Here is a 25,000-nt window from a genome sequence, read left to right on the forward strand (position 1 = left end):
GTAGCTAACTGTAGGTGTATCAGGGTATCAGTTAGCATGGTAGCTAACTGTAGGTGTATCAGGGAGTCAGTTAGCATGGTAGCTAACTGTAGGTGTATCAGGGTATCAGTTAGCATGGTAGCTAACTGTAGGTGTATCAGGGAGTCAGAGGGGCAGAGCAACAGACAGGCAGAGGGCAGAGCAACAGACAGGCAGAGGGCAGAGCAACAGACAGGCAGAGGGCAGAGCAACAGACAGGCACTGTTACCAGACACCGAGAGCTCCACCCTGTCAGTCTAGTGTTCTGGGAGCCAGTTAGCATAGAGTTAGCCTGGGAGCCTGTAAGTTAGCCTGGGAGCCTGTTAGCATAGAGTTAGCCTGGAGCCTGTTAGCATAGAGTTAGCCTGGGAGCCTGTAAGTTAGCCTGGGAGCCTGTTAGCATAGAGTTAGCCTGTAAGTTAGCCTGGGAACCTGTAAGTTCGCCTGGGAGCCTGTTAGCATAGAGTTAGCCTGGGAGCCTGTAAGTTAGCCTGGGAGCCTGTTAGCATAGAGTTAGCCTGTAAGTTAGCCTGGGAGCCTGTTAGCATAGAGTTAGCCTGTAAATTATCCTGTTAGCCTGTAAGTTAGCCTGGGAGCCTGTTAGCAGAGAGTTAGCCTGTTAGCAGAGAGTTAGCCTGTTAGCAGAGAGTTAGCCTGTAAGTTAGCCTGGGAGCCTGTTAGCAGAGAGTTAGCCTGTTAGCATAGAGTTAGCCTGTAAGTTAGCCTGGGAGCCTGTTAGCAGAGAGTTAGCCTGTTAGCATAGAGTTAGCCTGTAAGTTAGCCTGGGAGCCTGTTAGCAGAGAGTTAGCCTGTTAGCATAGAGTTAGCCTGTAAGTTAGCCTGGGAGCCTGTTAGCATAGAGTTAGCCTGTAAGTTAGCCTGGGAGCCTGTTAGCAGAGAGTTAGCCTGTTAGCATAGAGTTAGCCTGTAAGTTAGCCTGGGAGCCTGTTAGCAGAGAGTTAGCCTGTTAGCACAGAGTTAGCCTGTTAGCAGAGCAGCAGCAGCTCGTCGTCGCTGCTCTCGGTCTTGCCGGCGGCGGCGTCCAGACAGGCGTCGGGAACCTGCGCCGTGTGGACGATGCCGCAGTGTTCACAGGGGCCGTTTCCACGGTGACGGCGGGGGGCGTGGCCTGCGGCGTGGGGGGGGCGTGGCTCCAGCAGCGGCGTGCGAGCGTCAGAGTCCGGGATCAGCAGCTCCACGTCGTCTTCTTCTTCTTCTTCCTCCTCTCGCTGCCCGCGCGGCGCCTCGGCCCCGCCCCTTCCTGTCTCCAGCTGCCGCAGCGGGCTGTGATTGGTCAGCTGCCGCAGCGGGCTGTGATTGGTCCAGCCCGGGTCCGGCTGGTTCTGGTTGGTTCCCGTGAGGTTCCTGGCGATGCGCTGCAGGTTCTGGGCCAACCGCTGCAGGGCCGAAGGGGGCGTGGCCTCCCGGGGCTCCTCGGGGTCGCACGCCGTCACCACGGTAACGGGGCTGGAGGGGGGCGGGGCCTCTCGGGGGGGCCGGGGCGTCGTCACGGAGACAGCCTCCACGGCGGAGCAGGGCGGGGTCTTGTGCGGCAGCGCCGCTACGGGCCCGCCAGCGCCAACGCCGGCGCCCACGGCAACAACGCCGGCGCCCACGGCAACGCCCCCCCCCTCGGCGTCCGTGTCGTCCGAGTCCGGAGACGGCGGCTCGGAGCCGGAGCTGCTCGCAGTCCCCGCGGCGTCCTCCAGGTCCGCCGAGACCAGCGCCAGCGAGCCGGAGCGCCGAGACCGCGAGAAGGTGAAGAGGCGGCGCCACAGGTTGCCACGGCGACCGGAGGACGGGAGACGCAGAGACGTGAAGCCGAGCTGAGACCGGACCGCCACTCGCAGGTTCTCCAGGACAGACGCCTGGGGACAGAGAGGACAGACAGACAGGTGACTGCAGAGACAGACAGGTGACCGCAGAGACAGACAGGTGACCGCAGAGACAGACAGGTGACTGCAGAGACAGTCAGGTGACTACAGAGACAGTCAGGTGACTACAGAGACATGTCATGTGACTGCAGAGACAGACAGGTGATTACAGAGACAGACAGGTGATTACAGAGACAGACAGGTGATTACAGAGACAGACAGGTGACTACAGAGACAGTCATGTGACTACAGACATGTCATGTGACCACAGAGACAGTCATGTGACCACAGAGACAGTCATGTGACTACAGACATGTCATGTGACTACAGACATGTCATGTGACTACAGAGACATGTCATGTGACTACAGAGACAAGTCATGTGACTACAGAGACATGTCATGTGACTACAGAGACAAGTCATGTGACTACAGAGACAGACATGTGACTACAGAGACAGACATGTGACTACAGAGACAGACATGTGACTACAGAGACAGTCATGTGACCGCAGAGACATACAGGTGACCGCAGAGACATACAGGCGACCGCAGAGACAGACAGGTGACCGCAGAGACATACAGGCGACCGCAGAGACATACAGGTGACCGCAGAGACATACAGGCGACCGCAGAGACAGACAGGTGACCGCAGAGACAGTCAGGTGACCGCAGAGACAGTCAGGTGACCGCAGAGACAGACAGGTGACCGCAGAGACATACAGGTGACCGCAGAGACATACAGGTGACCGCAGAGACAGACAGGTGACCGCAGAGACAGACAGGTGACCGCAGAGACAGACATGTGACCGCAGAGACAGACAGGTGACCGCAGAGACAGTCAGGTGACCGCAGAGACAGACAGGTGACCGCAGAGACAGACAGGTGACTGCAGAGACAGTCATGTGACTACAGAGACAGTCATGTGACTTCAGAGACAGTCAGGTGACTACAGAGACTGACAGGTGACTACAGAGACAGACAGGTGACCGCAGAGACAGACAGGTGACCGCAGAGACAGACAGGTGACTACAGAGACAGTCAGGTGACTACAGAGACAGTCATGTGACTACAGAGACAGTCAGGTGACTACAGAGACTGACAGGTGACTACAGAGACTGACAGGTGACCACAGAGACAGACAGGTGACCGCAGAGACAGACAGGTGACTACAGAGACAGACAGGTGACTACAGAGACAGTCAGGTGACTACAGAGACAGTCATGTGACTACATACCTGGCTCCCGGAGCACACGGGGAAGTCCTCCACTGGCGGGATCAGTCCCTGGGCGATCAGCTGACCATAAGAGGGCGGGGCTTCCCTCCGCAGCAGCTCCGCCTCCACTCTGGACAGCTGGGTCTCAAAGGACCTGCAATGACCAATCACAGGGCTCCAATCACACGGTTAACAACGACCAATCACAGGGCTCCAATCACACGGTTAACAACGACCAATCACAGGGCTCCAATCACACGGTCGACAACGACCAATCACAGGGCTCCAATCACACGGTCGACAACGACCAATCACAGGGCTCCAATCACACGGTTAACAACGACCAATCACAGGGCTCCAATCACACGGTTAACAACGACCAATCACAGGGCTCCAATCACACGGTCAACAACTTACAGTGGCCATATTCTGCTCATCTTCAGGTTCATAACTGTATTTTAAGGTTGTACCAGAATAGGTTTACATGGTTTAATTATCTAAAAACACCATATTTTAGTTGCTCTGCACATTGCTGCAGCTCCTCTTTTCACCCTGTGTTCAGGTCTCTGTTTCAGCTACAGAGTCAGACCTCTCTTCTTCTTCTGTACTATCTTTGATTGTTAAATGCATAACAAGATGCCAACACAGTGACATTGTACATTTATCAGAACTGTCGAGGATAACACAAGAAAGTTACAAACTCATTTCCATGGTGGTCCTCAGCAGTGTTTTGCTACTGAGAATGAGGTAGCATGCTAACGCTAACGCTACGAGCTAACGGTTGTGGTTAGCCAGCTGGCTAACCACAACCGTTGGCTCGTAGCATTAGCGGCTAATGCTAGCTTTAGCCGGCTAACGCTAACATGCTACGTCGTTCTCAATAGCAAAGCACTGCTACAACACACACAAGTTCACCATAATCTCCAGAAGAACTACTTCCATGTGCTCCCTGGTTTAGAAGAAGTCTCCCAGCTGATCCTGATCCTTGGAACTGACTGAAGTTGGAGAAACTCTTTCTTTTACTGTCTATGGAGCTAGCTGATCTACATCTGAGCTACTGAGCATGTGCGAGTGCAATCAAAGATAGTACAGAAGAAGAAGAGAGGTCTGACTCTGTAGCTGAAACAGAGACCTGAACACAGGGTGAAAAGAGGAGCTGCAGCAATGTGCAGTACAACAACAATATGGTGTTTTTAGATAATTAAACCATGTAAACCTATTCTGGTACAACCTCTAAATACAGTTATGAACCTGAAGATGAGCAGAATATGGGCGCTTTAAGAGGTTGAGAGAGCTTGACGTACCTGCGTTCGAACATGCGCAGCGAGTAGAGCTTGCAGGTGCAGCCCAGAGCGATGACCAATAGGAGGCCACAGATGAGGCTGCCGATGACGGCCGCCGTGATGACTCGGGTGGGAACGATGACGGGACAGCTCTCCTCGTCGCTGCCGTCGCCGCAGTCGTCCTGCGCATCGCACACCCACGACTCAAACACACAGCGGTTATTCTGTAAGATCAGACACATGATCTCAATCACACAGCTGTTATTCTGTAAGATCAGACACATGATCTCAATCATACAGCTGTTATTCTGTAAGATCAGACACATGATCTCAATCACACAGCGGTTATTCTACAGATCAGACACATGATCTCAATCACACAGCTGTTATTCTGTAAGATCAGACACAGTCTCAAACACACAGCGTTATTCTGTAAGATCAGCACATGATCTCAATCACACAGCTGTTATTCTGTAAATAGACACATGATCTCAATCACACAGCGTTATTCTGTAAGATCAGACACATGATCTAATCACACAGCTGTTTTCTTAATCAGACACATGATCTCAATCACACAGCGGTTATTCTGTAAGATCAGACACATGATCTCAATCACACAGCTGTTATTCTGTAAGATCAGACACATGATCTCAATCACACAGCTGTTATTCTACGATTAACGTATTTTCCACACTCTACAGACAAGAAACAGATAGTCAAACACACTTAGACAGATCTAACAAGGTTTTCTAAACTAATCATACAGCGTATCTGTAAGCTATACAAGGTATACTCAATACACAGTGACTATTCACAGCGTTATCTAAGCCAGCGTTATTCTAAATCCAACGCGTTATTCTAGTAACAACAGATTAAAGAAAGACTCAAATAGTTCTATAAAATTCTACAACACACATGATCTCAAACACGTCTCCAATACACAGCGTTCTGTCCGCATCACACGTATTCTATAACACACAGCTGTTATTCTAAGCACAATAATCACACGGTTATTCGATAAGTCTAATCACAAGCGTATTCTTAAGAAGCAAATAATCAACAGGTATTCTATGCTCAACACCTTATTCTGTAAGACAGTTATACCGTTATAAACCATTCTAAGACAAGCTGATGAAGACGAATGACTAATCACACAGCTGTTATTTACAGTTAATCACACACGAAAAATACCAGTTATTCTAAATCAACAGCGTATCTTAACACATTTTAAACACACACACTTTACTGTAACCCTCAACACACTGTTTCCACAGCAATCCACCGTTATTCTGTAAGTCAATCAAACTTTCTACAACTATCCAATCACACAGCTGTTATTCTGTGATCGACCAGTCTCAATCACACGCTGTTATTCTGACGACACAGTCTCAATACACAGCTGTTATTCGTACAGACAAGAAAAACAGGTACTAACATCCAACATATATAACTCAATACACGCTGTTATCTAGACGACACATGATCTCAATCACACAGCTGATTCTATGAGACATGTCTAATACACAGCTGTTATTCTGTAAGCACATGATCTAATCACACGCTGTTTTCTACAATCAGACAAATAGCCAACGTGTTATTTGGATCAACACATGATCTCAATCAAAGCTGTTATTCTACAGATCAGACACATGATCTCAATCACACAGCTGTTATTCTTAAGATCAGAACATGATCTCAATCATACCTGTTATTCTATAGATAGACATGATCTAATCACACAGTTATTCTAACGACAGATCTCAATCACACCGTTATTCTGTAAGATAGACACGATCTCAATCACACCTGTTATTCTCTAATCACACAGTCTCACACTTAATAATTTATCCTTGTTCACCACTTATAACTTATTAGATCGCATGTCTCAAACACTACCACACATTATCATCCCAGTTATCACATGTACTAAGACAACACACTGTCACGTCACACACATAAAAATACAGCATATCTCAACACACAGCTGTTATTCATCGACACAGATCTCAATCACACAGCTGTTATTCTGTAAGATCAGACACATGATCTCAATCACACAGCTGTTATCTAAGATCAGACACATGATCTCAATACACAGCTGTTATTCTATGATCAGACACATGATCTCAAACACACTGTTATTCTTAAGATCAGCACATGATCTCAACACACAGCTGTTATTCTGTAAGATCAGACACATGATCTCAATCACACAGCTGTTATTCTGTAGACAGAACATGATCATCAAACACAGCTGTTATTCTAGACAGACACATTCTCAACACACACTGTTATTCGTAAGATCAGACACATGATCTCAATCACACAGCTGTTATTCTGTAAGATCAGACACATGATCTCAATCACACAGCTGTTATTCTGTAAGATCAGACACATGATCTCAAACACAGCTGTTATTCTATAAGATCAGACACATGATTAATCACACAGCTGTTATTCTGTAAGATCGACACATGATCTCAATACAACAGCTGTTATTCTTAAGATCAGACACATGATCTCAATCACACAGCTGTTATTCTACAGATCAGACACATGATCTCAATCACACAGCTGTTATTCTACAGATCAGAACATGATCTCAACACGCTGTTATTCTGTAGATCAGACACATGATCTCAAACACACAGCTGTTATTCTGTAGATCAGATACACATATCTCAATCACACAGCTGTTATTCAAAAACGATTCAGACACATGATCTCAATCACACAGCTGTTATTCTGTAAGATCAGACACATGATCTCAATCACACAGCTGTTATTCTGTAAGATCAGACACATGATCTCAATCACACATGATCTCAATCACACAGCTGTTATTCTGTAAGATCAGACACATGATCTCAATCACACATGATCTCAATCACACAGCTGTTATTCTGTAAGATCAGACACATGATCTCAATCACACAGCTGTTATTCTAAGATCAGACACATGATCTCAATCACACAGCTGTTATTCTGTAAGATCAGACACATGATCTCAATCACACAGCTGTTATTCTACAGATCAGACACATGATCTCAATCACACAGCTGTTATTCTGAAGATCAGACACATGATCTCAATCACACAGCTGTTATTCTGTAAGATCAGACACATGATCTCAATCACACAGCTGTTATTCTGTACAGATCAGACACATGATCTCAATCACACAGCTGTTATTCTGTAAGATCAGACACATGATCTCAATCACACAGCTGTTATTCTGTAAGATCAGACACATGATCTCAATCACACAGCTGTTATTCTGTAAGATCAGACACATGATCTCAATCACACAGCTGTTATTTTGTAAGATCAGACACATGATCTCAATCACACAGCTGTTATTTTGTAAGATCAGACACATGATCTCAATACACAGCTGTTATTTTGTAAGATCAGACACATGATCTCAAACACACAGCTGTTATTTTGTAAGATCAGACATGATCTCAATCACACAGCTGGTATTGTGTAAGATCAGACACATGATCTCAATCACACAGCTGTTATTTTGTAAGATAGACACATGATCTCAACACACAGCTGTTATTTAAGACAGACCATGATCTCAAACCGCGTTTTTAGATCAGACACATGATCTCAAACACACAGCTGTTATTTTGTAAGATCAGACACATGATCTCAAACACACAGCTGTTATTTTGTAAGATCAGACATGATCTCAATCACACAGCTGTTATTCTACAGATCAGACACATGATCTCAATCACACAGCTGTTATTCTACAGATTAGAATCATGATCTCAATCACACAGCTGTTATTCTACAGATTAGAATCATGATCTCAATCACACAGCTGTTATTCTACTAGTTTTGGTACCTTAGTAGTCAGCTCCTAGTTTTGGTACCTTAGTTAGTAGTCAGCTCCTAGTTTTGGTACCTTAGTTAGTAGTCAGCTACTAGTTTTGGTACCTTAGTAGTCAGCTCCTAGTTTTGGTACCTTAGTTAGTAGTCAGCTCCTAGTTTTGGTACCTTAGTTAGTAGTCAGCTCCTAGTTTTGGTACCTTGGTTTGTAGTCAGCTACTAGTTTTGGTACCTTGGTTAGTAGTCAGCTACTAGTTTTGGTACATTGGTTAGTAGTCAGCTACTAGTTTTGGTACCTTTTAGTAACTTAGTAGTCAGCTACTAGTTTTGGTACCTTGGTTAGTAGTCAGCTACTAGTTTTGGTACCTTAGTAGTCCTTCTAGTTTTGGTACCTTAGTAGTCAGCTACTAGTTTTGGAAAGTAGTCAGCTACTAGTTTTGGCACCTTGGTTAGTAGTCAGCTACTAGTTTTGGCACATTGGTTAGTAGTCAGCTACTAGTTTTGGTACCTTTTAGTAACTTAGTAGTCAACTACTAGTTTTGGTACCTTGGTTAGTAGTCAGCTACTAGTTTTGGTACCTTAGTAGTCCTTCTAGTTTTGGTACCTTAGTAGTCAGCTACTAGTTTTGGCACCTTAGTAGTCAGTTACTAGTTTTGGCACCTTAGTAGTCAGCTACTAGTTTTGATACCTTAGTTAGTAATCAGCTACTTGTTTTGGTACCTTAGTAGACAACTACTAGTTTTGGTACCTTAGTAGACAGCTACTAGTTTTGGTACCTTGGTTAGTAGTCCGCTACTAGTTTTGGTACCTTGGTTAGTAGTCAGCTACTAGTTTTGGTACCTTGGTTAGTAGTCCGCTACTATCTTTGGTACCTTAGCTAGTAGTCCACTACTAGTTTTGGTACCTTAATAGTCAGCTAGTAGTTTTGGTACCTTGGTAGTCAGCTACTAGTTTTGATACCTTAGTACTCAGCTACTAGTTTTGGTACCTTGGTTAGTAGTCAACTACTAGTTTTGGTACCTTGGTTAATAGTCCGCTACTATCTTTGGTACCTTAGCTAGTAGTCCACTACTAGTTTTGGTACCTTAGTTAGTACTCAGCTACTAGTTTTGGTACCTTAATAGTCAGCTAGTAGTTTTGGTACCTTGGTAGTCAGCTACTAGTTTTTATACCTTAGTACTCAGCTACTAGTTTTGGTACCTTAGTTAGTAGTCATCTACTAGTTTTGGTACCTTGGTAGTCAGCTACTAGTTTTGATACCTTAGTTAGTACTCAGCTACTAGTTTTGGTAACTTAGTAGTCGGCTACTAGTTTTGGTACCTTAGTTAGTACTCAGCTACTAGTTTTGGTACCTTAGTAGTCAGCTACCAGTTTTGGTACCTTAGTTAGTACTCAGCTAATAGTTTTGGTACCTTAGTAGTCAGCTACTAGTTTTGTTACCTTAGTTAGTACTCAGCTAATAGTTTTGGTACCTTAGTAGTCAACTACTAGTTTTGGTACCTTAGCTAGTAGTCCACTACTAGTTTTGGTACCTTAGTTAGTAGTCAGCTCATAGTTTTGATACCTTGGTTAGTAGTCAGCTACTAGTTTTGATACATTGGTTAGTAGTCAGCTACTAGTTTTGGTACCTTGGTAAGTAGTCAGCTACTAGTTTTGGTACCTTAGTAGTCAGCTACTAGTTTTGATACCTTGGTTAGTAGCCAGCTACTAGTTTTGGTACCTTGGTTAGTAGTCAGCTACTAGTTTTGGTAACCTTAGTTAGTAGTCAGCTACTAGTTTTGATACATTGGTTAGTAGTCAGCTACTAGTTTTAGTACCTTGGTTAGTAGTCAGCCACTAGTTTTGGTACCTTAGTAGTCAGCTACTAGCTTTGGTACCTTGGTAGTCAGCTACTAGTTTTGGTACCTTAGTAGTCAGCTACTAGTTTTGGTACCTTGCAGTGGAAGTCTCTACATTAGGAGTTGTAGTTAGTAGTCAGCTACTAGTTTTGCTACCTTGGTTAGTAGTCAGCTCCTAGTTTTGGTACCTTAGTTAGTAGTCAGCTCCTAGTTTTGGTACCTTAGTTAGTAGTCAGCTCCTAGTTTTGGTACCTTAGCTAATAGTCAGCTCATAGTTTTGGTACCTTAGTTAGTAGTCAGCTCCTAGTTTTGGTACCTTAGTTAGTAGTCAGCTACTAGTTTTGGTACCTTAGTTAGTACTCAGCTACTAGTTTTGGTACCTTGCAGTGGAAGTCTCTACATTAGGAGTTCTAGTTAGTAGTCAGCTACTAGTTTTGGTACCTTGCAGTGGAAGTTTCCCGGCTGGCAGAAGAAGCAGTTCTTCTCATCAGAACCGTTAGGGCAGCGGTTCTGGTAGTTGCAGCGGTCCGATCGAGGGTAACACGCTCCGTTTCTGGAACAGGGGAACTCGTCCTCCTGGCACGAAGAACAGTTGAGCTCGTCCCGGCCGTTGGGACAGTGCCAGTACCCGTCACAGCGCTGCTGCTCCGTGTAACAGCCCCAGTTCCCCCCGCAGGGAACCTCCCATGGCAGGCAGAACCCGTCCACCTTAAATACACACAGAGAACCCGGTTAGACAGAACCAGTCCACCTTAAACACAGATAACCAGGTTAGAAAGAACCAGTCCACCTTAAACACAGATAACCAGGTTAGAAAGAACCAGTCCAACTTAAATACACACAGAGAACCAGGTTAGAAAGAATTATGATTATTTACATGGAGTCTGGTGGAGATATGCTGGCTCTATACACGCTAAAAGTCCTGATTATTTACATGGAGTCTGGTGGAGATATGCTGGCTCTATACGCGCTAAAAGTCCTGATTATTTACATGGAGTCTGGTGGAGATATGCTGGCTCTATACGCGCTAAAAGTCCTGATTATTTACATGGAATCTGGTGGAGATATGCCGGCTCTGTACACGCTAAAAGTCCTGATTATTTACATGGAGTCTGGTGGAGATATGCTGGCTCTATACCCGCTAAAAGTCCTGATTATTTACATGGAGTCTGGTGGACATATGCTGGCTCTATACCCGCTAAAAGTCCTGATTATTTACATGGAGTCTGGTGGAGATATGCTGGCTCTATACACGCTAAAAGTCCTGATTATTTACATGGAGTCTGGTGTAGTTTGGTGATGGTGATTTCGGGGCTGTTTCATGTTAAACTAAAAGGATCTTACTCTTTACCTAAAAGGTCTATCTCTGTAGGGATCCATCCCATAATGTTGTCAGACACTTAGAATGGGGTGTGGGGGGGGTGATGGCACAGTGGATATAACGCATACCTTTGGTGTAGGGTTACATTACAGCTCGGTTCTGGTTTAAGACCGGACCAGGTTCACAGATTGTTGTCCCATCAGACACTCAGACCCCAATGCATGCTGGGAAACAGGGTTATGAAGGCGACTCACTTGGTAGGTGACGTTGAAGCCTCTGGCGGCGTTGATCTTGTCGGCGTAGAAGTGAATTCGGAGCTGACCGGACGATGAAACCACGGCGACCGGCGCTCGGGAGTCGAACGCGGTGAGCACCCGGAGCAGGCGGCGAGGGTTCTCCTCCAGGCCGTCGTACACCTTCACGTAGTCGCCGTAACCGGTCCCGTCCAGTTTAAAGTCCGTGAACCTCAGGATGACCTGCAGGGAGAGCACAGCCCACAGTAAGGCCTCCTGCACACTGCTGCATGCTGAGGCAGAAACATAGTGTGGTTCTGGTACTGGTTCCTAGTGTGTGTTACCTTCCTGTGTGTGAGGCAGAAACATAGTGTGGTTCTGGTACTGGTTCCTAGTGTGTGTTACCTTCCTGTGTGTGAGGTAGAAACATAGTGTGGTTCTGGTACTGGTTCCTAGTGTGTGTTACCTTCCTGTGTGTGAGGCAGAAACATAGTGTGGTTCTGGTACTGGTTCCTAGTGTGTGTTACCTTCCTGTGTGTGAGGCAGAAACATAGTGTGGTTCTGGTACTGGTTCCTAGTGTGTGTTACCTTCCTGTGTGTGAGGCAGAAACAAGTGTTGTGGTATGGTACTGGTTCTGTTTACCTTTCTTGTGTGTAGCAAGTGGGGTGGTTCTGGTACTGGTTCCTGTGTATTGTGTTACCTTCCTGTGTGTGAGGCAGAAACATAGTGTGGTTCTGGTACTGGTTCCTATTAGTGTGTTACCTTCCTGTGTGTGAGGCAGAAACATAGTGTGGTTCTGGTACTGGTTCCTAGTGTGTGTTACCTTCCTGTGTGTGAGGCAGAAACATAGTGTGGTTCTGGTACTGGTTCCTAGTGTGTGTTACCTTCCTGTGTGTGAGGCAGAAACATAGTGTGGTTCTGGTACTGGTTCCTAGTGTGTGTTACCTTCCTGTGTGTGAGGCAGAAACATAGTGTGGTTCTGGTACTGGTTCCTAGTGTGTGTTACCTTCCTGTGTGTGAGGCAGAAACATAGTGTGGTTCTGGTACTGGTTCCTAGTGTGTGTTACCTTCCTGTGTGTGAGGACAGAAACATAGTGTGGTACTGGTTCCTAGTGTGTGTTACCTTCCTGGTGTGTGAGGCAGAAACATAGTGTGGTTCTGGTACTGGTTCCTAGTGTGTGTTACCTTCCTGGTGTGTGGAGGCAGAAACATAGTGTGGTTCTGGTACTGGTTCCTAGTGTGTGTTACCTTCCTGTGTGTGAGGCAGAAACATAGTGTGGTTCTGGTACTGGTTCCTAGTGTGTGTTACCTTCCTGTGTGTGAGGTAGAAACATAGTGTGGTTCTGGTATTGGTTCCTAGTGTGTGTTACCTTCCTGTGTGTGAGGCAGAAACATAGTGTGGTTCTGGTACTGGTTCCTAGTGTGTGTTACCTTCCTGTGTGTGAGGTAGAAACATAGTGTGGTTCTGGTATTGGTTCCTAGTGTGTGTTACCTTCCTGTGTGTGAGGTAGAAACATAGTGTGGTTCTGGTCTGGTTCCTAGTGTGTGTTACCTTCCTGTGTGTAAGTAGAAACATAGTGTATTCTATGTGTGTTACCTTCCTGTGTGTGAGTAGAAACATAGTGTGGTTCTGATTTGGTTCCTAGTGTGTGTTACCTTCCTGTGTGTGGGGAGAAACATAGTGTGGTTCTGATATTGGTTCCTAGGTGTGTGTTACCTTCCTGTGTGTGAGGGTAGAAACATAGTGTGGTTCTGGTATTGGTTCCTAGTGTGTGTTACCTTCCTTGTGTGTGAGGTAGAAACATAGTGTGGTTCTGAGTATTGGTTCACTAGTGTGTGTTACCTTCCTGTGTGTGTGGTAGAAACATAGTGTAGTTCTGATATTGGTTCCTAGGTGTGTGTTACCTTCCTGTGTGTGAGGCAGAAACATAGTGTGGTTCTGATATTGGTTCCTAGTGTGTGTTACCTTCCTGTGTGTGAGGTAGAAACATAGTGTGGTTCTGATATTGGTTCCTAGGTGTGTGTTACTTACTGTGTGTGAGGTAGAAACATAGTGTGGTTCTGATATTGGTTCCTAGGTGTGTGTTACCTTCCTGTGTGTGAGGTAGAAACATAGTGTGGTTCTGATATTGGTTCCTAGGTGTGCGTTACCTCTGTGTGTGTGTGGTAGAAACATAGTGTGGTTCTGATATTGGTTCCTAGGTGTGCGTTACCTTCCTGTGTGTGAGGTAGAAACATAGTGTGGTTCTGATATTGGTTCCTAGGTGTGCTTACCTTCCTGTGTGTGAGGTAGAAACATAGTGTGGTTCTGATATTGGTTCCTAGGTGTGCGTTACCTTCCTGTGTGTGAGGTAGAAACATAGTGTGGTTCTGATATTGGTTCCTAGGTGTGCGTTACCTTCCTGTGTGTGAGGTAGAAACATAGTGTGGTTCTGATATTGGTTCCTAGGTGTGCGTTACCTTCCTGTGTGTGAGGTAGAAACATAGTGTGGTTCTGATATTTGTTCCTAGGTGTGTGTTACCTTCCTGTGTGTGAGGAAGAAACATAGTGTGGTTCTGGTATTTGTTCGTAGGTGTGTGTTACCTTCCTGTGTGTGAGGTAGAAACATAGTATGGTTCTGATATTTGTTCCTAGGTGTGTGTTGCCTTCCTGTGTGTGAGGTAGAAACATAGTGTGGTTCTGGTACTGGTTCCTAGTGTGTGTTACCTTCCTGTGTGTGAGGCAGAAACATAGTGTGGTTCTGGTACTGGTTCCTAGTGTGTGTTACCTTCCTGTGTGTAAGGTAGAAACATAGTGTGGTTCTGGTACTGGTTCCTAGTGTGTGTTACCTTCCTGTGTGTGAGGTAGAAACATAGTGTGGTTCTGGTACTGGTTCCTAGTGTGGGTTACCTTCCTGTGTGTGAGGTAGAAACATAGTGTGGTTCTGATATTGGTTCCTAGTGTGTGTTACCTTCCTGTGTGTGAGGTAGAAACATAGTGTGGTTCTGATATTGGTTCCTAGGTGTGTGTTACCTTCCTGTGTGTGAGGCAGAAACATAGTGTGGTTCTGATATTGGTTCCTAGGTGTGTGTTACCTTCCTGTGTGTGAGGTAGAAACATAGTGTAGTTCTGATATTGGTTCCTAGGTGTGTGTTACCTTCCTGTGTGTGAGGTAGAAACATAGTGTGGTTCTGATATTGGTTCCTAGGTGTGCGTTACCTTCCTGTGTGTGAGGTAGAAACATAGTATGGTTCTGATATTGGTTCCTAGGTGTGCGTTACCTTCCTGTGTGTGAGGTAGAAACATAGTGTGGTTCTGATATTGGTTCCTAGGTGTGCGTTACCTTCCTGTGTGTGAGGTAGAAACATAGTGTGGTTCTGATATTGGTTCCTAGGTGTGCGTTACCTTCCTGTGTGTGAGGTAGAAACATAGTGTGGTTCTGATATTGGTTCCTAGGTGTGCGTTACCTTCCTGTGTGTGAGGTAGAAACATAGTGTGGTTCTGATATTGGTTCCTAGGTGTGCGTTACCTTCCTGTGTGTGAGGTAGAAACATAGTGTGGTTCTGATATTGGTTCCTAGGTGTGCGTTACCTTCCTGTGTGTGAGGTAGAAACATAGTGTGGTTCTGATATTGGTTCCTAGGTGTGCGTTACCTTCCTGTGTGTGAGGTAGAAACATAGTGTGGTTCTGATATTGGTTCCTAGGTGTGCGTTACCTTCCTGTGTGTGAGGTAGAAACATAGTGTGGTTCTGATATTGGTTGTTGGTTGTGTTATGCTGTGGTGTGTGGTTTTACCTTCCTGTGTGTGAGGTAGAAACATAGTATAGTTCTGATATTTGTTCCTAGGTGTGTGTTACCTTCCTGTGTGTGAGGTAGAAACATAGTATTGTTCTGATATTGGTTCCTAGGTGTGTGCTACCTTCCTGTGTGTGAGGTAGAAACATAGTATGGTTCTGATATTGGTTCCTAGGTGTGTGTTACCTTCCTGTGTGTGAGGTAGAAACATAGTGTGGTTCTTATATTTGTTCCTAGGTGTGTGTTACCTTCCTGTGTGTGAGGTAGAAACATAGTATAGTTCTGATATTTGTTCCTAGGTGTGTGTTACCTTCCTGTGTGTGAGGAAGAAACATAGTGTGGTTCTGGTATTTGTTCGTAGGTGTGTGTTACCTTCCTGTGTGTGAGGTAGAAACATAGTATGGTTCTGATATTTGTTCCTAGGTGTGTGTTGCCTTCCTGTGTGTGAGGTAGAAACATAGTGTGGTTCTGATATTGGTTCCTAGGTGTGTGTTACCTTCCTGTGTGTGAGGTAGAAACATAGTGTGGTTCTGGTATTTGTTCCTAGGTGTGTGTTACCTTCCTGTGTGTGAGGTAGAAACATAGTATAGTTCTGATATTGGTTCCTAGGTGTGTGTTACCTTCCTGTGTGTGAGGTAGAAACATCGTGTGGTTCTGATATTTGTTCCTAGGTGTGTGTTACCTTCCGGTGTGTGAGGTAGAAACATAGTGTGGTTCTGGTATTTGTTCCTAGGTGTGTGTTACCTTCCTGTGTGTGAGGTAGAAACATAGTGTGGTTCTGGTATTTGTTCTTAGGTGTGTGTTACCTTCCTGTGTGTGAGGTAGAAACATAGTGTGGTTCTGATATGTGTTCCTAGGTGTGTGTTACCTTCCTGTGTGTGAGTCAGAAGGATGATGTGTGGTTCTGGTATTTGTGCGTTACCTTGCGGTGGTCCCCGGTGTCGATCAGCCAGGTGCAGTTACTTCCTGGAGGGTAGAAGTCGGGGTAGTTTGGAGAGCTGAAGGAGCCGTAGAAGTTCCTCAGACGTTCTCCACAGGTGGGAACGTCACAGTCGATCTCATCCCCCAGGTCCTGGGAACAAACACACGGAATCACAGTCATCACTCATGGACTAGTCTCCAACGTGCTGCTCAGTCTTCTACTTATTATAGGTTTCATTTATTATTTATAGGGTCTGGACCTGCGTAACTAATGTCAATCTTTCATGTTTTAACAGAGATAGACCTTTAAAACCTCTTTAAGACCGTTCTTTCTAACCAGAAACAGCTCTGAGGTTGCTAGCCCTAAACCCACCAGACTCCATGTAAATAATCAGGAATTTTAGCGTGTATAGAGCCAGCATATCTCCACCAGACTCCATGTAAATAATCAGGACTTTTAGCATGTATAGAGCCAGCATATCTCCACCAGACTCCATGTAAATAATCAGGACTTTTAGTGTGTATAGAGCCAGCATATCTCCACCAGACTCCATGTAAATAATCAGGACTTTTAGTGTGTATAGAGTCAGCATATCTCCACCAGACTCCATGTAAATAATCAGGATTTTTAGCGTGTATAGAGCCAGCATATCTCCACCAGACTCCATGTAAATAATCAAGACTTTTAGTGTGTATAGAGCCAGCATATCTCCACCAGACTCCATGTAAATAATCAGTAATTTTAGCGTGTATAGAGCCAGCATATCTCCACCAGACTCCATGTAAATAATCAGGACTTTTAGCGTGTATAGAGCCAGCATATTTCCACCAGACTCCATGTAAATAATCAGTAATTTTAGCGTGTATAGAGCCAGCATATCTCCACCAGACTCCATGTAGATAATCAGGACTTTTAGCGTGTATAGAGCCAGCATATCTCCACCAGACTCCATGTAAATAATCAGTAATTTTAGCGTGTATAGAGCCAGCATATCTCCACCAGACTCCATGTAGATAATCAGGACTTTTAGCGTGTATAGAGCCAGCATATCTCCACCAGACTCCATGTAAATAATCAGGACATTTAGCGTGTATAGAGCCAGCATATTTCCATATGTAAATGGGTAAAATATATGTTTATTTCAACCAAAACTAGAGTTGATATGGTTGTGTTTTACGATGCTTAAAGTACTGATTATTTACATGGAGTCTGGTGGGTTTAGGAATCGCAATTTCATGGATGTTTTTATGTTTAAAAAAAAGGATCTTACTCTTAAACAGAAAGGTCGACCTCCTTATTTATAGGGTCTGGACCTGGGTAACTAATGTCGTTCCTTCAGTTTAAAAATGAAGGAACGATCTGAATCTTAATCTCTAATCTCAAACTGTTGCCATCTCCATATTTGATTTTGCACGGAACATGTTTAACAGGTTCGAACTGTTGTTAATGGTCCGACATGAAAAAGGACCACTGACATTCCTGTTTGTGCCAATCACAGACTGGGTGAATATTACTGGTGTATCAGGTGTGTTACCTGGTAGACTGGGTGAATGGTACTGGTGTATCAGGTGTGTTACCTGGTAGACTGGGTGAATGGTACTGGTGTATCAGGTGTGTTACCTGGTAGACTGGGTGAATGGTACTGGTGTATCAGCTGTGTTACCTGGTAGACTGGGTGAATGGTACTGGTGTATCAGGTGTGTTACCTGGTAGACTGGGTGAATGGTACTGGTGTATCAGGTGTGTTACCTGGTAGACTGGGTGAATGGTACTGGTGTATCAGGTGTGTTACCTGGTAGACTGGGTGAATGGTACTGGTTTATCAGGTGTGTTACCTGGTAGACTGGGTGAATGGTACTGGTTTATCAGGTGTGTTACCTGGTAGACTGGGTGAATGGTACTGGTGTATCAGGTGTGTTACCTGGTAGACTAGGTGAACGGTACTGGTTTATCAGGTGTGTTACCTGGCAGTCAATGCTGCCGTCGCAGCGCAGGCTGTGCGGCAGGCAGGTGTAGATGCGGGTGTAGCGGGACAGGCAGGGGAACTGGTTCAGGCTGCAGGGCTGGAAGGAGAACGGAGACTCCACACAGAGCTCCTCGTCAGAGTTGTCTCCACACTCGTCCATGGAGTTACAGCGCCACCAGTCCGGGATGCACTTCCCGTTAGAGCAGTGGAACTGGTCCACATCGCAGCCCGACGCCTCTGGCTTCCCTGAAACAACACGCAGCCTTCGGTTACTGAAAGGGGGAGTGGTCTCAACCTCTGGTTACTGTCTGAAGGGGGAGTGGTCTCAACCTCTGGTTACTGTCTGAAGGGGGAGTGGTCTCAACCTCTGGTTACTGTCTGAAGGGGGTGGTCTCAGCCTCTGGTTACTGTCTGAAGGGGCAGTGGTCTCAGCCTCTGGTTACTGTCTGAAGGGGAGTGGTCTCAACCTCTGGTTACTGTCTGAAGGGGAGTGGTCTCAGCCTCTGGTTACTGTCTGAAGGGGAGTGGTCTCAGCCTCTGGTTACTGTCTGAAGGGGAGTGGTCTCAACCTCTGGTTACTGTCTGAAGGGGAGTGGTCTCAACCAAGGTTACTTGTTACTGTCTGAAGGGGAGTGGTCTCAACCTCTGGTTACTGTCTGAAGGGGAGTGGTCTCAACCTCTGGTTACTGTCTGAAGGGGAGTGGTCTCTGCCTCTGGTTACTGTCTGAAGGGGGAGTGGTCTCAGCCTCTGGTTACTGTCTGAAGGGGCAGTGGTCTCAGCCTCTGGTTACTGTCTGAAGGGGAGTGGTCTCAACCTCTGGTTACTGTCTGAAGGGGGAGTGGTCCAACCTCTGGTTACTTGTTACTGTTTGAAGGGGAGTGGTCTCAACCTCTGGTTACTGTCTGAAGAGTGGTCTCAGCCTCTGGTTACTGTCTGAAGGGGGTGGTCTAAACCTCTGGTTACTGTCTGAAGGGGAGTGGTCTCAGCCTCTGGTTACTGTCTGAAGGGGAGTGGTCTCAGCCTCTGGTTACTGTCTGAAGGGGGAGTAGTCTCAGCCTCTGGTTACTGTCTGAAGGGGAGTGGTCTCAACCTCTGGTTACTGTCTGAAGGGGGTGGTCTCAACCTCTGGTTACTGGTTACTGTCTGAAGGGGGTGATCTCAACTCTGGTTACTGTGTGAAAGGGAGTGGTCTCAACCTCTGGATTACTGTCTGAAGGGGAGTGGTCTCAACCTCTGTTACTGGTTACTGTCTGAAGGGGGAGTGGTCTCAGCCTCTGGTTACTGGTTACTGTCTGAAGGGGAGTGTCTCAGCCTCTGGTTACTGTCTGAAGGGGAGTGGTCTCAACCTCTGGTTACTGTCTGAAGGGGGTCTCAACCTCTGGTTACTGTCTGAAGGGTGGTCTCAGCCTCTGGTTACTGTCTGAAGGGGCAGTGGTCTCAGCCTCTGGTTACTGTCTGAAGGGGGAGTGGTCTCAACCTCTGGTTACTGTCTGAAGGGGGAGTGGTCTCAACCAAGGTTACTTGTTACTGTCTGAAGGGGGAGTGGTCTCAACCTCTGGTTACTGTCTGAAGGGGAGTGGTCTCAACCTCTGGTTACTGTCTGAAGGGGGAGTGGTCTCTGCCTCTGGTTACTGTCTGAAGGGGAGTGGTCTCAGCCTCTGGTTACTGTCTGAAGGGGCAGTGGTCTCAGCCTCTGGTTACTGTCTGAAGGGGGAGTGGTCTCAACCTCTGGTTACTGTCTGAAGGGGGTGGTCTCAACCTCTGGTTACTTGTTACTGTTTGAAGGGGGAGTGGTCTCAACCTCTGGTTACTGTCTGAAGGGGAGTGGTCTCAGCCTCTGGTTACTGTCTGAAGGGGGAGTGGTCTCAACCTCTGGTTACTGTCTGAAGGGGGAGTGGTCTCAGCCTCTGGTTACTGTCTGAAGGGGGAGTGGTCTCAGCCTCTGGTTACTGTCTGAAGGGGGAGTAGTCTCAGCCTCTGGTTACTGTCTGAAGGGGAGTAGTCTCAACCTCTGTTTACTGTCTGAAGGGGAGTGGTCTCAACCTCTGGTTACTGGTTACTGTCTGAAGGGGAGTGATCTCAACCTCTGGTTACTGTCTGAAGGGGAGTGGTCTCAACCTCTGGATACTGTCTGAAGGGGAGTGGTCTCAACCTCTGGTTACTGGTACTGTCTGAAGGGGGTGGTCTCAGCCTCTGGTTACTGTCTGAAGGGGAGTGATCTCAACCTCTGGTTACTGTCTGAAGGGGGAGTGGTCTCAACCTCTGGTTACTGTCTGAAGGGGGGTGGTCTCAACCTCTGGTTACTGTCTGAAGGGGGAGTGGTCTCAGCCTCTGGTTACTGTCTGAAGGGGGAGTGGTCTCAACCTCTGTTACTGTCTAAGGGGGAGTGGTCTCAGCCTCGGTTACTGGTAACTGTCTGAAGGGGAGTGATCTCAACCTCTGGTTACTGTCTGAAGGGGAGTGGTCTCAACCTCTGGTTAAGTTCAGCCTCTGGTTACTGTCTGAAGGGGGTGGTTCAACTTTGAAGGGATATTCAACTTGGTTTTGAAGGGATCTGGTTACTGTCTGAAGGGGGAGTGGTCTCAACCTCTGGTTACTGTCTGAAGGGGGAGTGGTCTCAACCTCTGGTTACTGTCTGAAGGGGGAGTGGTCTCAGCCTCTGGTTACTGGTAACTGTCTGAAGGGGGAGTGATCTCAACCTCTGGTTACTGTCTGAAGGGGGAGTGATCTCAACCTCTGGTTACTGTCTGAAGGGGGAGTGGTCTCAACCTCTGGTTACTGTCTGAAGGGGGAGTGGTCTCAACCTCTGGTTACTGGTTACTGTCTGAAGGGGGAGTGGTCTCCGCCTCTGGTTACTGTCTGAAGGGGGAGTGGTCTCAACCTCTGGTTACTGTCTGAAGGGGGAGTGGTCTCAGCCTCTGGTTACTGTCTGAAGGGGAAGTGGTCTTAGCCTCTGGTTACTATCTGAAGGGGAAGTGGTCTCAGCCTCTGGTTACTGTCTGAAGGGGGAGTGGTCTCAACCTCTGGTTACTGTCTGAAGGGGGAGTGGTCTCAACCTCTGGTTACTGTCTGAAGGGGGAGTGGTCTCAACCTCTGGTTACTGTCTGAAGGGGGAGTGGTCTCAGCCTCTGGTTACTGTCTGAAGGGGCAGTGGTCTCAGCCTCTGGTTACTGTCTGAAGGGGGAGTGGTCTCAACCTCTGGTTACTGTCTGAAGGGGGAGTGGTCTCAACCTCTGGTTACTTGTTACTGTTTGAAGGGGGAGTGGTCTCAACCTCTGGTTACTGTCTGAAGGGGGAGTGGTCTTAGCCTCTGGTTACTGTCTGAAGGGGGAGTGGTCTCAACCTCTGGTTACTGTCTGAAGGGGGAGTGGTCTCAGCCTCTGGTTACTGTCTGAAGGGGGAGTGGTCTCAGCCTCTGGTTACTGTCTGAAGGGGGAGTAGCCTCAGCCTCTGGTTACTGTCTGAAGGGGGAATGGTCTCAACCTCTGGTTACTGTCTGAAGGGGGAGTGGTCTCAACCTCTGGTTACTGGTTACTGTCTGAAGGGGGAGTGATCTCAACCTCTGGTTACTGTCTGAAGGGGGAGTGGTCTCAACCTCTGGATACTGTCTGAAGGGGGAGTGGTCTCAACCTCTGGTTACTGGTTACTGTCTGAAGGGGGAGTGGTCTCAGCCTCTGGTTACTGTCTGAAGGGGGAGTGGTCTCAGCCTCTGGTTACTGTCTGAAGGGGGAGTGGTCTCAGCCTCTGGTTACTGTCTGAAGGGGGAGTGGTCTCAGCCTCTGGTTACTGTCTGAAGGGGGAGTGGTCTCAGCCTCTGGTTACTGTCTGAAGGGGGAGTGGTCTCAACCTCTGGTTACTGTCTGAAGGGGGAGTGGTCTCAACCTCTGGTTACTGGTTACTGTCTGAAGGGGGAGTGGTCTCAACCTCTGGTTACTGGTTACTGTCTGAAGGGGGAGTGGTCTCAGCCTCTGGTTACTGTCTGAAGGGGGAGTGATCTCAACCTCTGGTTACTGTCTGAAGGGGAGTGGTCTCAACATCTGGTTACTGTCTGAAGGGGAGTGGTCTCAACCTCTGGTTACTGTCGGGGAGTGGTCTCAACCTCTGGTTACTGTCTGAAGGGGGAGTGGTCTCAACCTCTGGTTACTGTCTAAAGGGGGAGTGGTCTCAGCCTCTGGTTACTGGTAACTGTCTGAAGGGGGAGTGATCTCAACCTCTGGTTACTGTCTGAAGGGGGAGTGGTCTCAACCTCTGGTTACTGGTTACTGTCTGAAGGGGGAGTGGTCTCAACCTCTGGTTACTGTCTGAAGGGGGAGTGGTCTCAACCTCTGGTTACTGTCTGAAGGGGGAGTGGTCTCAGCCTCTGGTTACTGGTAACTATCTGAAGGGGGAGTGGTCTCAGCCTCTGGTTACTGGTAACTATCTGAAGGGGGAGTGATCTCAACCTCTGGTTACTGTCTGAAGGGGGAGTGATCTCAACCTCTGGTTACTGTCTGAAGGGGAGTGGTCTCAACCTCTGGTTACTGGTTACTGTCTGAAGGGGGAGTGGTTCGCCTCTGGTACTTCTGAAGGGGGAGTGGTCTCAACCTCTGGTTACTGTCTGAAGGGGGAGTGGTCTCAACCTCTGGTTACTGTCTGAAGGGGGTGGTCTCAGCCTCTGGTTACTGTCTGAAGGGGAAGTGGTCTTAGCCTCTGGTTACTATCTGAAGGGGAAGTGGTCTCAGCCTCTGGTTACTGTCTGAAGGGGGAGTGGTCTCAACCTCTGGTTACTGTCTGAAGGGGGAGTGGTCTCAACCTCTGGTTACTGTCTGAAGGGGGAGTGGTCTCAAACTCTGGTTACTGTCTGAAGGGGGAGTGGTCTCAACCTCTGGTTACTGTCTGAAGGGGAAGTGGTCTCAGCCTCTGGTTACTGTCTGAAGGGGGAGTGGTCTCAGCCTCTGGTTACTGTCTGAAGGGGGAGTGGTCTCAGCCTCTGGTTACTGTCTGAAGGGGGAGTGGTCTCAGCCTCTGGTTACTGTCTGAAGGGGGAGTGGTCTCAGCCTCTGGTTACTGTCTGAAGGGGGAGTGGATATGGTTTCTGAATGTGTCCTGCCTTCAGTCTCCGGGTGAGCTGGTCACAATCTGCACGGCTTTCTACGGCACTAGCCGAGACGAGCTGGCTAACCGCAATAGCAATAGCATGCTACCTCGTTCTCAATAGCAAAGCACTGCTACAACACACACAAGTTCACCATAATCTCCAAAAGATCTACTTCCATGTGCTCCCTGGTTTAGAAGAAGTCTCCCAGCTGATCCTGATCCTTGGAACTGACTGAAGTTGGAGAAACTCTTTCTTTTACTGTCTATGGAGCTAGCTGACATGATCTACGATCTGAGCTACTGAGCATGTGCGAGTGTACAGAAGAAAAGAGGTCTCACTCTGTAGCTGAAACAGAGACCTGAACACGGGGGGAAAGAGGAGCTGCAGCAATGTGCAGTACAACCAAAATATGTTGTTTTCTGTAAACCTATTCTGGTACAACCTTAAAGCGTCCATATTCTGCTCATTTTCAGGTTCAAAACTGTATTTTAAGGTTGTACCAGAATAGGTTTACATGGTTTAATTATCTAAAAACCATATTGTTGTTGTACTGCACAGCTCTCTCTCACTGCTGCAGCTCCTCTTTTCACCTGGTGTCTGTTTTAGCTACAGAGTCAGACCTCTTTTCTTCTTCTTCTGTACTATCTTTGATTGCACTCACACACGCTCAGTAACCCAGACGTAGATCATGTCAGCTAGCTAACTCTAGAGACAGTAAAAGAAAGAGTTTCTCCAACTTCAGTCAGTTCCATGGCAGGATCAGCTGGGAGACTTCTTCTAAACCAGGGAGCACATAGAAGTAGTTCTTTTGTAGATTATGGTGAACTTGTGTGTGTTGTAGCAGTGCTTTGCTATTGAGAACGAGGTAGCATGCTAGCGTTAGCATGCTAACGCTAAGAGCTAACGGGTGCGGTTAGCCAGCTCGTCTCGGCTAGTGACGTGGAAAGCCGTGCAGATGTTGACCAGCTCACCCGGAGACTGAAGGCAGGACACATTCAGAAACCGTATCTCACTCAGAACACCAAATGCCAAACAAAGGAAGGTGATGAAAGAGGCAGGTAGAGCTCGACAGGTAGAGCTCGACAGGTAGAGCTCGACAGGTAGAGCTCGACAGGTAGAGCTCGACAGGTAGAGCTCGACAGGTAGAGCTCGACAGGTAGAGCTCGACAGGTAGAGCTCGACAGGTAGAGCTCGACAGGTAGAGCTCGACAGGTAGAGCTGGTGGGTCTCACCGGTGACGTAGGACAGGCGGAAGCCTTTCCCCGTCAGGCTGTCGTCGGAGTGGAAGTGGATCCAGACGTGGTCCTGGGACGAGATGTAGGGGGGCGGCAGGGAGGACCCACAGACCCTCAGACCGTCCAGGCTCCGGTAGCTGCTCACAGACATCCAGTCTGCTGAGCAGCGGTGGGAGCCCTGCAGGTCAAAGTCCTGAAAACTACAGACACACACAGACAGACAGGTCAAACTACAGACACAAACAGACAGGTCAAAGTCCTGAAAACTACAGACACACAGACAGGTCAAAGTCCTGAAAACTACAGACACACACAGACAGGTCAAAGTCCTGAAAACTACAGACACACACAGACAGACAGGTCAAACTACTGACACATACAGACAGGTCAAAGTCCTG

At 47.2% G+C, this 25,000-nt stretch overlaps 1 protein-coding gene and 1 long non-coding RNA gene across 3 annotated transcripts in view; both read right to left on the reverse strand.

The window, feature by feature from the left end:
* Positions 1–700: 700 nt before the first annotated feature.
* The window catches only part of lrp12 (low density lipoprotein receptor-related protein 12), a 29,215-nt gene continuing 4,915 nt past the window's right edge, over positions 701–25,000 (reverse strand). The window contains exons 6-14 of the mRNA XM_039792407.1: positions 24,600–24,802; positions 18,288–18,535; positions 16,324–16,473; positions 11,647–11,868; positions 10,513–10,779; positions 4,411–4,613; positions 3,128–3,260; positions 964–1,886; positions 701–866 (exon numbers count right to left, since the gene is read on the reverse strand). Coding sequence (XP_039648341.1) covers positions 1,005–1,886; positions 3,128–3,260; positions 4,411–4,613; positions 10,513–10,779; positions 11,647–11,868; positions 16,324–16,473; positions 18,288–18,535; positions 24,600–24,802 — 2,308 coding nt within the window. The 3' untranslated portion in view covers positions 701–866; positions 964–1,004. The remainder of the gene's footprint in view (positions 867–963; positions 1,887–3,127; positions 3,261–4,410; positions 4,614–10,512; positions 10,780–11,646; positions 11,869–16,323; positions 16,474–18,287; positions 18,536–24,599; positions 24,803–25,000) is intronic.
* LOC120553462 lies at positions 21,818–23,114 on the reverse strand. Of its 2 annotated transcripts, XR_005638168.1 has the most exons (4): positions 23,083–23,114; positions 22,390–22,648; positions 22,215–22,256; positions 21,818–21,885 (listed from the first exon to the last, which is right to left on the reverse strand). It is a non-coding gene; the product is annotated as an uncharacterized LOC120553462 (long non-coding RNA). The 2 variants fall into 2 exon arrangements; XR_005638169.1 differs by lacking the exons at positions 21,818–21,885; positions 22,215–22,256 and adding an exon at positions 22,175–22,214.

The sequence above is a fragment of the Perca fluviatilis genome, chromosome 23, assembly GCF_010015445.1.
Source record: "Perca fluviatilis chromosome 23, GENO_Pfluv_1.0, whole genome shotgun sequence".
In the NCBI taxonomy this organism is placed as follows: domain Eukaryota; kingdom Metazoa; phylum Chordata; class Actinopteri; order Perciformes; family Percidae; genus Perca; species Perca fluviatilis.